The 13,952-nt window shown below is 23.5% G+C and overlaps 2 protein-coding genes across 2 annotated transcripts in view; both read left to right on the top strand.

Annotated features, from left to right (window-relative positions):
- Positions 1 to 8,977, top strand: part of LOC114119032 (abhydrolase domain-containing protein 2) — a 14,205-nt gene extending 5,228 nt beyond the window's left edge. The window contains exons 2-7 of the mRNA XM_027980489.2: positions 517 to 692; positions 786 to 953; positions 1,687 to 1,873; positions 2,156 to 2,350; positions 5,411 to 5,565; positions 6,675 to 8,977. Coding sequence (XP_027836290.2) covers positions 517 to 692; positions 786 to 953; positions 1,687 to 1,873; positions 2,156 to 2,350; positions 5,411 to 5,565; positions 6,675 to 6,850 — 1,057 coding nt within the window. The 3' untranslated portion in view covers positions 6,851 to 8,977. The remainder of the gene's footprint in view (positions 1 to 516; positions 693 to 785; positions 954 to 1,686; positions 1,874 to 2,155; positions 2,351 to 5,410; positions 5,566 to 6,674) is intronic.
- A 3,672-nt stretch (positions 8,978 to 12,649) lies between these two features.
- On the top strand, positions 12,650 to 13,678 carry LOC114119033 (uncharacterized). The gene is made up of 2 exons (XM_027980490.2): positions 12,650 to 13,070; positions 13,478 to 13,678. Exons 1-2 carry the CDS (start codon positions 12,750 to 12,752, stop codon positions 13,658 to 13,660), a joined length of 504 nt encoding a protein of 167 aa, XP_027836291.1. The 5' UTR covers positions 12,650 to 12,749; the 3' UTR covers positions 13,661 to 13,678.
- The last annotated feature ends 274 nt before the right edge of the window (positions 13,679 to 13,952 follow it).

The raw sequence follows: 13,952 nt of genomic DNA on the forward strand, positions 1-13,952 counted from the left end.
ATTCAACTGATAATTATTTTAATAGGTACCTAACGTAATATGATCAAATTGGTTATTTTATATTCTTTGTAATACCCGAGGTAAAACCTTACAAAAAATAATTACTTAATGTTTTGTCCATTTTTTTTTTTTTTTTTTTTTATACACAAAAATGTTTATCTTGATGTGTTAAACATAATTAAGAACCAAACAAAATTCAGTTTTTGAGTGATTGTATCAAATAATGGTAATTCCATATTAAAGAGCAGAAAGAAACAACTGCATCTTATATCTGTGATTAAGTATCTAATTATTCTAATTAATCATGTCGAAATTCATTGTTAGTACATTTGAATTGGGTTAAATTAAATATATATAATATGTGTGTGCAATAATATTTGCATTTCTCATTAAATAATTATTTGGTAGTACTCATAAATTATACCTATACTCGAGCCTATACTTATATTTTGATATTGATATTTTAATATAATATAACCTTCTAATATTATTAAACAACTGTTTATTTCTTTTCAGATATGTACCAACTAGACTGTGGGGATTTAGTGGTCATGTTCAAACTATTTTGTACAGTGTTTTTGGTAGAGTAAGGTGCCCATGCCCCAAAGGAGACAGAAGATTCTTAAACCTTGATGATGGAACTACTCTCACATATGATCTGTTTAAACCAACTTTTAACGAACCAGAGCTAGGTGCTTGATTTGTTATTAAAATACTGCATTTAATTCATAATAGTATAAATTAAACTATTACAGAAATTGAAATATTTTATTAATTATTTTTAGAGGGCATCACTGTAGTTATAGTTCCTGGCATTTGTAACTCTTCTGAGAGTGATTATATTCGAACATTTGTTAATTATACTCAAAACCAAGGCTATAGATGTGCAGTTCTAAATCATGTTGGAGCTTTGCATAATGTACCAGTTACTGCTTCTAGAATATTCACATATGGTAAAAATATTTTAATATCTATATTTATTTTTAATAAATAAACAAAGCATAATTTAGTGTCTTATTATTTATAATTAAAAAAATGTAATTTTAATATTTTAAAAAGCAAAACTCAAACCATAAACAATAAAAATTATATAACACATATTATATATTTGGTTTTTTATTTTTATTAATATTAAATAATAATAATAAATATATTTTATGTAATATAGTAGTTGCTGCTTGTTGGAATCATGGTAAATAGATATAAATACTATGGTCCCAAAGTGAGTTTAATAAGTGGCTGTCCCGGTGAATGTATATAATATCATAATTTTTTATTTGGTTCACTCAATCGATTAAAATTTATAAATAATTTAGATGCTGTCCAATATAAATTCTTAAATAGAATTGCATATGTATCTAATATACGTATCAGTAAAGATACCACTAATGTATTGTTGAAAATAATTTTTTTTTTTTTGAAGGCTTGTTTTGGCCAATAAAATTTCTGCTAAATTGAATATTTTTGTACTTCCTCATAATGTATTTAAATTTAACGAAATAGTATTATATACTTATCATAAATGTTACAATAATCATTTTTTTTATAAAAGGCATTTACCGTTAATATAAAAAATATATTTTTCATATATCACTATAAAAAAGTCAAAAACTTAAACTTTTAGTATAATTTCAATGCATACTGTCTATGTAGTATTCAAATATATTAAAAAAAATTCATTTATAGGCCACACAGATGATCTTCATGTAATGCTTTGCAATTTGTCAGAACATTATCCTAATACTAAAATTATAGTTATTGGATATAGTATGGGTGGAAATCTAGTTACTAAATACCTTGGAGAATCTCGTCATAATAGACCAAGTAGTGTTATTGCTGGAGTATCTATATGTCAACCGTATGATGCATTGAAGTAAGAAAAATATTTCATAAATTATTATGTATTTAATTATTTTTAAATATTATACTTATTATTTAATTTAAGTTTTTTTTCATTTTTTTAAATACAATGATATTAAAATTAAATAATACCTATCAATATTAATAAAAAATATAGTTTTAAATTTGACTGTTTCGTGTATAAATTAGCACATAAACTAGAAAATATTCTTTAACTTCAAGAATAAAAATTAAAAAAAAAAAAATATTTATTAATAATTAATACAATTTTTTTAATAATTATTATTATTTATAGAGCTACTGGTGTTTTATTACATTGGCAAAACTTTCGAAGACTTTATTTGTATGCATTAACAGAAGCAATAAAAGCTCTAATTTTGAAACATAGAAGTAAACTGTTGGCAGACGATATTAAAGAAAGATATTCATTAATTGAAAAAGATATAATATCTGCTGCCACATTACCAGAGCTTGATGATGCTTATACCAGGTAAAATTTTAGATTTACTTATGAAATAATTTATATTAAATATATTTAATGTTGTAATTTATACTGTAATTATTTATATACCTATTTTTTATTAACTCTAGATGACACACGTTAAAAATATTCATGAGATTCTATGCACATGGTCTTTTGAAACATATCAATTAAAACTTGATAAATTGAAATAATTATTATTTTATTGCTCTTAAATAAATAAAAATTGTCAATACTTAATATAAACAAATTAAACTTTTATATAAATGTTATTGTAAGGTTATGTTATAGTATACCATATACTCAGTATTTTAGTTAGTTTTTTCAATAGGTAATACACTTTGAAGTTTGAACCCTTCTATAGTACAGACATCAAATTGTATTCAATTGGGAGTTGTTCCTAATTTTAGTTTATCTCCTAATTAGAAGATACCCAGGTTGGGTTAGATTAATATTTCATATTTTTTAAGCAATGAACAAAATTCTAAAAGCCAGGTCTTTTTGACCGTGATGTCGTGATGTGTGTGTTCTAGGATTAATATTTTTATAATAATTTATTAATTAAATCTGTATACCTATTGTTTATTATATTTTTACAAAAAATGTGTTGTCTCTAATAGTAGGTATTATTTATAAATTTAATTTACTTAGTCAAAACAGTTAACAGTTCCACAATTTTCTTTATAAAAATTATTTGTTAACATAATTTCTTTTTTTTCCTTTATCTGAAATATTTGAAAAACAAAAAAAAAAACCCAAAATTTTAATATTTTTTGGAATAGGTACCTTAAAGAATATTGAATATTTAATTATTAATAAAAGTTAATAAATCATCAATTATTTTTGATTTTAACTAAATATAACCATAATTAGGTTATTGATAACTGTATTTTGTTTACTTATATAAATAACTTACATTTGAATACTTAATTAGGCAATTAAGGATAGTTTTTTTTTATTTTAATAACACTGGATTTATCCACAATCAACAAACTTTACAGATAAATAAATATTTATATGGTTCTACCAATAAAAGTTTATCGTATAAAAAATATACATTTATAATTATTTAAAAGATACAGCTTACATATATATTTTAAAGCTTATGTTATAACTTTTCACAAGGATTATAAACATTATTTATTTGTTTAATAGAAAATAATGTTCAAAAATCATACCTAATATCTCTTTAAAAATTTTTTTGAGATTAAAATAAAATAAAAACTGGATAAACTAATAGTATGGGACAAAAATATAAATTCACTGCCTTAAGGATGGTCGTTAATGGTCATGTGCAGTCATTAAAAATAATATTATATGATAGAAATTAGATAGTTGAGTGTTTAGAGCTTACTAAAATATTCAAAATATAAACCCATTTCTAAATGCATTTGTTTAATACAAATGAAAATAACTTCATTTACCTTCAAAATGCTATTTAGTCATTCAATACCTTGGTTAGCTTAAAATAATGAAACTTTTAGAGTAAGTCAAAGAAAATATATATTTCTTTAAGATAGTACATCATAACATAGTTTTTAAAACATAATCCTAAATCATAAATCCATGTAAATGGATTGGACATCCCAATTTTCTTTAATCGTTCTCAATGCCATCGAATTTAGTACTTAATGACCTTGGCTTTTAATATAATACGAAAACAATGGCATAATTAATTTCCACCGATACACTAAAAAAAAAAAAAAAAAATTAATAAATAAATAGAAAATAGTGAGTTAACAAATAACAATTTTAAAATTGTTGTCAGGAATTTCAAGATCTTTTATATTATGACCAAGAAATAAGTGATACAATTGTGGAACATTAAATTTAAATACGTAATATTTATTTTATAATTTACGTAGCTAATTGTTATTTTTTTCAAATAATTATAATAAAAAAAATGTGTAATATCGACAAAATGTACAAAAGATTAAAATTTAAAACAAAACAACCAATAACACTAATTCAAATAAAAAAATCTTCAAACATATTAAACATAATATTAGATTTTAAGAACAATCCAAGATTTACTTAATGAATTATAGTCAACAATTTACACTACCATGATTTTTATAAATTTAAACCACATAAATATCATATTAATTTGTGTAACTAATATTTTATTGTGACTTATTTAAGTTATAAAAAAAAACTATTAACTACAATTTTTATTTAGTTTTATTACAGTGAAACCTGTATATAATGGATAGTTCACAGGAATAGCAACAGTGTTGGTTGTAGGCTTGCTTTAGTATACATTTAATCAAACCCATCTATACATTTGATAAAAATATTATAAGTACAAAGAAACATACTATAGACATAATTATAAATCGAGATAAATAATATAATCAAGTGATGTTTTTTTTTTTTTTTTTTATCGATGATACAAAAGGTATGTATTTAATCCATGTCTTGACAAGTATTCATGTGTTTGATTACCGCAACTGGTAATGCTCTTGAACAATATATATGTATATGTGTGTGTGTGTGTTTGTGTGTGTGTGTGTGTGTGTGGGCATATATGTATACAGTTATTTTTGAGTTTAAACCTAATTTTTTAACTGTTAAAGTGTCTGGGATAAATATTATTTTCCGTGTCTACAATAGACATCCATATGTCCTTTATAGGCTGGTCAAAATTTTGAACTTAGATAATTTTAGTTATCATAATACTTTGTTATTCCTATCTATTTATTGAAACTTTTATTTTGTCTGCTAAGAGAGATGTCCATTGTATACTAGTATTTGTTAAATCAGGTTTTACTGTATTTTTAAATAATTAAAACCATTTATATGACATGCTATACATTCATTACATTTGCACATTCAAACCCCATTAATGTAACAAACATTACAATATAGCATAATAATTATATTGCATAAATATTTTTATTTTGTTTTGTTGGTAAATTTTAGAATAAATTGAAAGACCTGAAAGATAAAGGAAATATTATAATTATGAACCAAACCTTAAATAGTTTTTAATTAAGATTTAAATTTAATTTAATAATAAGTATTATTTCAGTTAAATGATTAATACATTTTTAAATTTTATTTTTATAGAAAAGTCACTAATTTTAAAAATCTTCATGAGTTTTATCGATGGTCAAGTTGCTTGCATTACATACACAATGTAAAAACACCAATGATATTTATTAACTCAAGAGATGATCCATTGGTGCCAGAAGATTTATTGATACCTATTCAGAATTTTGCAAGTAAGATAATTTATTTTTTAATAATCTAATCTATGGTTTTTATTTTTTATTTTTTCATTGTTTTAATATATTTAAACATTTAATATAAATTATATTATCATAGATTTTATTAGCATAAAGTTAGGCAAATTAGTAATTTTTTCGACTAGTTAAAATAAAGTTATACTAACACAAAAACTAAGTTGAATGATAACTATAACTATATGAGTTAAATTTTTTTAATTTTCCAGATATTTAATTTAATTGATGGAAATAATAATTTAAGTTGGAAGTTATTATTTTAATTAAAAATATAAATTTAGAAACCTGTTTGTTCAAATGTAAAGTATTTAATTAAATATAATTAGATATTAATTTTATATTTTATATATTATTTGATACGTAACTATTGTTTAAATTATGAATTTTAAAGAATTTATAGGTAAGAATATTTTAAGATATTACTAATATTAGTTAATTATTATGCAGTTAATGTTACATATTTTTCAAGTTTTTAACACTTTAAATTAGAGAATTTTATATATTGAATTCTCAATTTGTTAAGTATTAAAGTGAATTAAAAATTTAAATGTATTAAAATAAACTATTTTAGTTAGAAAGTTACTTTAAAAGTAAAGTATCTTAGTAAGTTCTTTAATTTTCTAATTAGTTTTATTTAGTTTATTCAGTAGTGTATAAAAATATGTAATTTTAATAATACCATTTAATTTCTGTTTAAGAAATTTAAATTATAATGTTTTAAAATTCAACCAATATAGATAAAATTCTAACAAAATACATAATAATATAATATATGTTTTTAACTAAAAGAAGTTATTTTTTTATTAATATTAGTATAAGTTAGATTTCTGATGAAACATGCAAGTTATTTTGTTTGCTTGTATTTGTACTGTATTTTTGTAACATAAGATTATGTTATTTTTAACTCAAATTGTTTCTATAAAATGGTATAGTTATGTCAAATGTTTTATTGCTATTGCAATTCTAAAACAAATTCTGCTTTGTTTTTATCCAGCTCTTTCAGTTCATCCAGCATATTTAAGTCTATATTAATATATTATTGTGCTAATATTTTAATTATTGACATTTTATATATTTGAATGTTTTAGAATCAAAAGATAATATATTGTACATGGAACTGATGCATGGTGGTCACCTTGGATTTTTTGAAGGCGGATTTATGTATCCTAACCCTATTGCATGGTTAGATCGGACCTTAGTTTCATTGTTGCCAGCTCTAAGAGAACATTGTGTTGATGACATAAGAAAAACAGCAATTTACTGAATTTATCCACTTACTAAATATAAGTGTGTGTGTGTGTGTGTGTGTGCGTATATATATGTATTTATATACTATGCTGTAAATGGGATTTTTATCTTAATTTATTACACTATTATTGATATAATATTTGATCTGTTATAGAATAGATAAGATAGTGAATTGTTTCAAAGTATTATGTTTTTCGAGCATACATTTTTAATTTAAAAATATAATTACTTAAAATAAGCAAAAGTAGTGCAATTAACCCTAATATTTATTTAGCTTGTTCATTTAGTATACCTATTTACTTCTACTAATTATATCAAAACATTGATAATTATAAATTATGTTTCACTTTAATTCTTCTACTAATACTTCTAAAACTTGAATATTATTTTTCACATTATACTTAGGTATAACTTAATGTTCTTTATGTTTTTCCTTGATTTTTTTTTTATATTATATATATGCTTTAAAGCTTTGAGTTGCACATACCCTACAACTTTTTTTTTATCTCATTAATATACATTTAATTTACATGTTCTGATAAATGTATTGATTTAATTTAAAAGTGCATTAATCAATATTATAAATTGTTATTTCACCTTTGTACATATTATATATTATTTACTATATTCCTATGAACATTTAAAATGCCATTCTATGTTTACAATTAAACTAATAGACTTTTTGCCGATAATCAACTTTTATTACTACTTTTATTCTAGGAAATGAGAGTATTTTTTGGTTAAATCTGCTTATTATTAATTAATACTTGCATTATTTTTTAAAATATACCATTCACAATTAAAAATTATTGTCAGTAATTCTATTTCAGCATTAACAATGAAAGTATGAATACAATTTGTTATTTTAATTTAGTTGGATTTTTTTTTTCATTAATTATCTTGACTATGTCAATAATTTATACAAAAAAAAAAAAGACAATAAGTATGCTATATACATATTTTTATTTTATATTCTTAAATTATTATTATTATTTTCATTTTATAAATTAGTTTATTTTGTTCAAAATACTTATAAAAATATTATTTAGTTATTGTTTTTTTTTTTTAAATGTTTTATCAAATATGTATAATATTCTTTTAAGATTAAATTATAATTTTTTTTCACTTTTTTATTAATTTAAATTTATGTTGTTCCACCAGAAAAAAATGAGAGCCTTTTTTAATATGTAACATGGCTTTTGTTTATAAGATTATTTATTTTTTTATTTTAATAACTAATAGTCAGCCAATGGATTATTAAATATTAGTTCAACAAGTAATTTTGTCTAATATCTATACCATTGTGTAATTTGACATTTTATCTCATTTATTTGATGTTTTCATTATATATAACATACACTTAATTTATTCATTCCAACAACAATTTTATGGTTTCTCTTTTAAAGTTCCTTAATTTTTATTTGTTTTTAATTCAGACTTATTATCATTTGTACAGCTGATATATATCACCAATAATTTAAAATGCATTTTTATAATTTGAACACAGTATTGTGTATTTTTATCTTTTTTAAATAAATATTATTTATAAGATTTCAATAAAATATTTTTATCTATTGAAATTAATTAAAAAATATCTAAAAATTGTACCACTTTTTTTTCAAGTTAGTATCTAACATGACGCATCGAATAAAATATCATGTTATTGTAGTAGATCTAGTGTATGACGAGCTCAACTTTAATGTAACTAACTATAATTTTAGCAAGCCTGATTTGTTACCACTTTTTAAATTTATAAACACAGTTTTTTGGTTAATTATTTTCTGTTATCGTGTTTCAATATATTGACAAATGTTAATGAAATTACATTTGTATAACTGTACTCATTAAGTTATTTATATATAATATATTTCTGTATATTTTATTTTGTATTTATTTGTTTTATTTTAAATGAAAGCCTATTTATTATTTATTTTAATATATGAATATTATTGTACATGCAACTTATTATTTATACATACATTATATACATAACTTAAGTACAGGGTACCTAAGAAAGCTAAAAAACTTTTTATGTGTACAAATAACTAAATGTTCTGGACTATTTTAAAAACCCAGTATGTATATTTAGAATATTAAAAAAAAAGATTTTTGTTTAAATATATCTTATGTTACAATGTACTTATGTAAATATTTCTTAATTTTTTTATTCATATTTAAATGATTATAATTTTCCCAAGTGTATGCATTCAATGTCAGAATTTTCCTTACATAAATTAAATCCTATAAATATATATATATATATATATAACATTGACAAATAATATACATAAACAATGTAAATACAATTGAATTGTATAGTTAAAATTAATAAATTTATTCACAATTATATCTAATATAACAGAATTTTACAATAATATTATAATAAAAATAAAACACTTGCTGCACAAGCAAATGATTTAAAAGTGATTTACAACTTTGTTGGCAATCTATTGCCTGTAATCATTAACTGTGCTAATCACTTATTAATTCATCGCTCCTATAATAATTGACAAGTAACCTCATTGACTTAAAATATTTGTATAATAGTTATTATAACCATGATCAACACACATGTTAGGTTCACATATGTATGATTCTTTTGTAATAGTTGATAAAATAATTAGACGCTGCTCATTTTAAATTGATAATATGACAAAAATTTATGATTCTGAAATAGTTATTGAAAATTGATATTTTCATTCTGCAGTTACTATTAGTTGCTCTATTGGTAGATCATTTACGACACCATTACCAATTTTTATTTTTATTATCGTTAAACAATCACAATTTTTGATGGAAGTGTACCAATAAAAGTTGTAAAAGCTATTTAAAACTAGATAGTCATCAAAATGTAATAAGTGATCCTATTTTATATAATCATAATCCAGAAGAAAACACTCAGTAGTCACTCACCGTAGTCCTTAATCAACAAAAACTAAGGAATGTTGCAAAACGAAAAAGCCTATCGGATCTCAGTGCAAGACCATACAAAATTATTAATGGAGAACTGAGTGCTGATAAAGTTATAACATATACAGTTAATGATGTAAATTTAGTTCGGAAAAACTATTATAAGTAGATAAATAGACAGTTCAAACACCGCCACCCGCCAATAACCTATTGCTTTATTCATACCTATGACATATTAATTCATATCTATAAAAATAAATCTTTTTTTTCTAATAATATTTTCTAATATTTTGCGAATTAAATTTAATTAAATTGACAAACTGTTAAATGTTAATATACTAAAATATTTTATGGATAACACGAAAATCAAAAATTAACTTAATTGGGAATTTTAAAAATAATAAAAGTCGATTTTAAGTTGACTTAGATACTAATGAGTTAAGTTAAAGTTAAGTTAATTTAAAATTAACTATTAACTCGTTAATGCTCAGCCATGAAAAAATGTTTCATGTTAATTAATAATAATTAATTATGTAATTAAGTATTTTTGATACATGGTTTTCCCTATTTCACTCTCATCTATTCCGATTTAATTTCTTACTTTTTCAATAATACCGATTGCATCAGCCAACAACAATCCAGATGTTTCTTAAGTTGTTATATATTTCGGTAAGTTATCATAGTTTTCGGCCGAGAGGAAGCAATGTGAAAGCGGTCCCCTCCCGGTCGTCGATTTAACCAAAAAAAAAAAAAGTTATCATAGTTAGCTTTTATAAACGCTAGATTAGATTTCAAACTATTTTCGCCTAATAATATTTGTGCATTTTCAATTGCAACAGCGTCGTTTTTATCAAATTCCATTATAACGAATTTAATCAATTGCCAATTGGTAATGTTCGCAGTAGTATATAGCATAGCTGCCATTAACCATGTAGGTACCCCAGCTAGTTAATATTGGTTGAGGTGGCATAATAAGAACTTTTGGCACTATTTCTTTAAATTTTAATACCCGAGATGGACTTTTTACAAAATATTTTTTTTTTAACATTTGATATTAAAGCATCTATACTTTATTGCAAAAAGTCTTCGCACTTCTTTTGCAACCCTATATAGACATTGTGCCAAACATGTGACATGTTCCATTTTCGAATAGAGAGCTTTAATATTTTTTCCGGCTTCGACCATACAAGGCGCTGCGTCACTGACAATTAATAATAGAATATTATCGTGTTTAACTTCCTCCAGATAATATAATAAATGCATGGTTTCGTCAAATAATTTCGCAATAAAATTGTACTATTGTCGGTTTTTTCTAATAATTACATATTAAATAAAAAAGTTTTTCCGGGACACCCAAGCTTCATCAATACTTATCCACAATTTTCTATCTTTTAAATAAGCCCTTATATTGTTAATTGTGTCATTGTAAAAATTACTCACACAATATTTTCTTATTGTGCATTCATCTGGAATGGTTTTCTTTTTTTCTATTCAATGCACGTAAATGAACGTCTGCGCCGATATGTCTAATAATGAAATATTTTTTTTCTGCTTCGACTTCACTCTCGCGGCAAACCTTGCAAAATAAAATATTTCCATCTGTGGATTCTGGATAATACGCCTTCACCGTATTTTTTTACGTACGCACGTAATCGACAACGGTCGGACGCTGTAATTTTCGACATCTTTCACGACACTATTCGAGTTAAGCGAACACTGACATACGACTAACGACTCTATGCAAGTACCTAATTATCGGACACTATTTAGTTTTGTATCACGTATGGTAACGTTATCGAGATTATTTGATGGGAATTACATATAGCCGTATAGATAGATACAATCAAAATAACTAATCTACGAGACAAAACAAAATATTTAAAACAATTAACATTTAATGTATATTTTTAAAACTTTTATAATTCCAAGCAACAAATATATATATATATATATATATATATAACTGACCTAAAATAGGAAAAATGCTCTAAAAATGTTAAAAAATGCTTTAAAAACCAAAAAAGTTAAAAGAAAATGTAAAATAAAAGTTTCATTTTTTAATTCTCTGATGTATGAATCGAATTATTTACTTGGAAAGTATTGCCCTATGCTACCCACTAATAAGTGTATTTTGTATCAAAGTCCTTTCTCTAGTTATATGTAACAAGCATGACTTAATTGCTCAACCTAAATACGTGTACCTATTTCAGACAATATTATGTATTTTATCATCACGATCACGGACAGGTTTTGGATTAATTTCGATTACGGACGGACTGGATTAATGGATTACCAATTATATATTTTTTAAAAATAAAAAGCACAACTTAATCTATACTCTCTCCGATAGCCTACATTTTCAATTTCATTGAAATCGGTTTAATTTTGATGAGGATCAAATCAATTGGTGTCCTGGTCTATAGGAATCGAAGTGGGCCGCTTCGCTCATATTGTAATATCATAAACTATAATAAATAATGATTAAATATGCAATTTTTGGCTACAGTAGTATAATAACCAAAAAAACATTTGAGTTTTGAAATATCGTGTAAAATAAATAATTTGATAAACTGAAAATAAACCTATTTGATACATTGAAGCTTAATATGTTTTAATTAATTGATGAATATTAAGTTATGAAAATAACATATATTGGTTTTTCATAACCCAGAGTCAACTAGAGACGATAGTTTGTTTTTTTACCGAAATGTGGTCCATGAACGTTAAATAATTTATAACTTATTAACAGTGATTATTCGAGAGAAAAGAGATTCTGAAAACACTGTTATACCTAGTACCATTCAATTTTGAATTTTTAGGTATACATGGCTGTATAATAATTATTTTAATATTGCATATTATATTAATATTTTCAAAATAAATTTAACATTGTTTCCAACGTAACGTATTCTATTTCTTATTAATAAACAATATAGTACCGACACATATTTTACAAATATTTTTTAAAATCGCAAAAAAATTAATTTTTTTTAATTATTTTTAAAATGTGTTCAATTCCAAAGGAGAAATGTTGTACGGTGTCGGCGTGTGATCTAAATACTTCAATTAACACACGAGTAGAGGAATCGGCGAAGGATCTTACTAAACAAGTAGATTGCGATAAGCAAAAAGCCGCAACAGAAACTGGACAATATTACAAATGCTGTACTTTATCACCCGTCGCACCGACTCCTTTGATCAATGTCGATTGTTGTGAAAAAGCGAAACCTTGTGCTAGTCATTTTTGCACAGCAGTAAAAGGAGAATGTAATAATTATGAATTGACACCGTACGGGAAAGATTTCGTTTGTAAAACAGGACGATTAGTGAGTAAACATTAAAAAAAAAAATAATAACATAAAATCTAGGTGCGTAAAAATGAATTATAACGACTCGTCAATTATAAAATGACCATGGCTTTGTTATTACTTATTAATTTCAGACAGCAATATGATGTAAATATAATATTAATGAATTAAGTCAATTAACAATAAGTCAACAAAGTTTAATTTTCACAATAGATATTCAAAAAACTTGTGATGTTAAAACTAATTTTTTTCCAACATTTCCATGTCATATAATTATATTAACTATATACATATAATATGTATATATATTATATTGTTTATTTATGTACATATAATAAATACTTAGAATACATATGATAAAAAATTAGATATACCCTTTACATTATATAATTCAACAATATAATAGAAACGCAATTTTTTTACAGATTCAAAAGTGTTTATGTGTTAAGTTCAACGGTCTGCAAGATACATGTAAACATTCGGGTTGCTGTACTAAAATAGGCTGCATGAGACCTCTTTTCCCTAATTGTCCACCGGCTCGTCAATGGAAAAATGATTATATCTGCAAAAAGAAGAAACCCATTCGATGTTGTGCAGATAATGAATAAATAAAATAATTTATAATACTTTGTGATCATACGTCATTATTAAAAATATTTACAGAGTATAAAACAAAAAAAAATAATAATAAGTTAAAAGTAAGACTTTTGAGGATTATTCTAGTTATAGGCTAAAAACTAATAGACCTTGCAAACGTTCTTGAAGCATTTTGAATAGTTCATAATATTATGATTTATGCTTATTTATTCACCTATTGTGGTCAACCCTTCAAAAATGTTGATGAGGTAATTAGTGGGTTAGGGTTAACAGATGAGGCTTATATTATATTATAATATGGAT

This window comes from Aphis gossypii, chromosome X (genome assembly GCF_020184175.1).
Source record: "Aphis gossypii isolate Hap1 chromosome X, ASM2018417v2, whole genome shotgun sequence".
NCBI lineage: Eukaryota > Metazoa > Arthropoda > Insecta > Hemiptera > Aphididae > Aphis > Aphis gossypii.

Coding starts and splice junctions, on each gene's coding strand:
- LOC114119033 (XM_027980490.2), top strand. CDS start 12,750: ATGTGTTCAATTCCAAAGGAGAAATGTTGTACGGTGTCGGCGTGTGAT. Junction 13,071..13,477: donor TTTGTAAAACAGGACGATTA/GTGAGTAAACAT, acceptor ATTTTTTTACAG/ATTCAAAAGTGTTTATGTGT.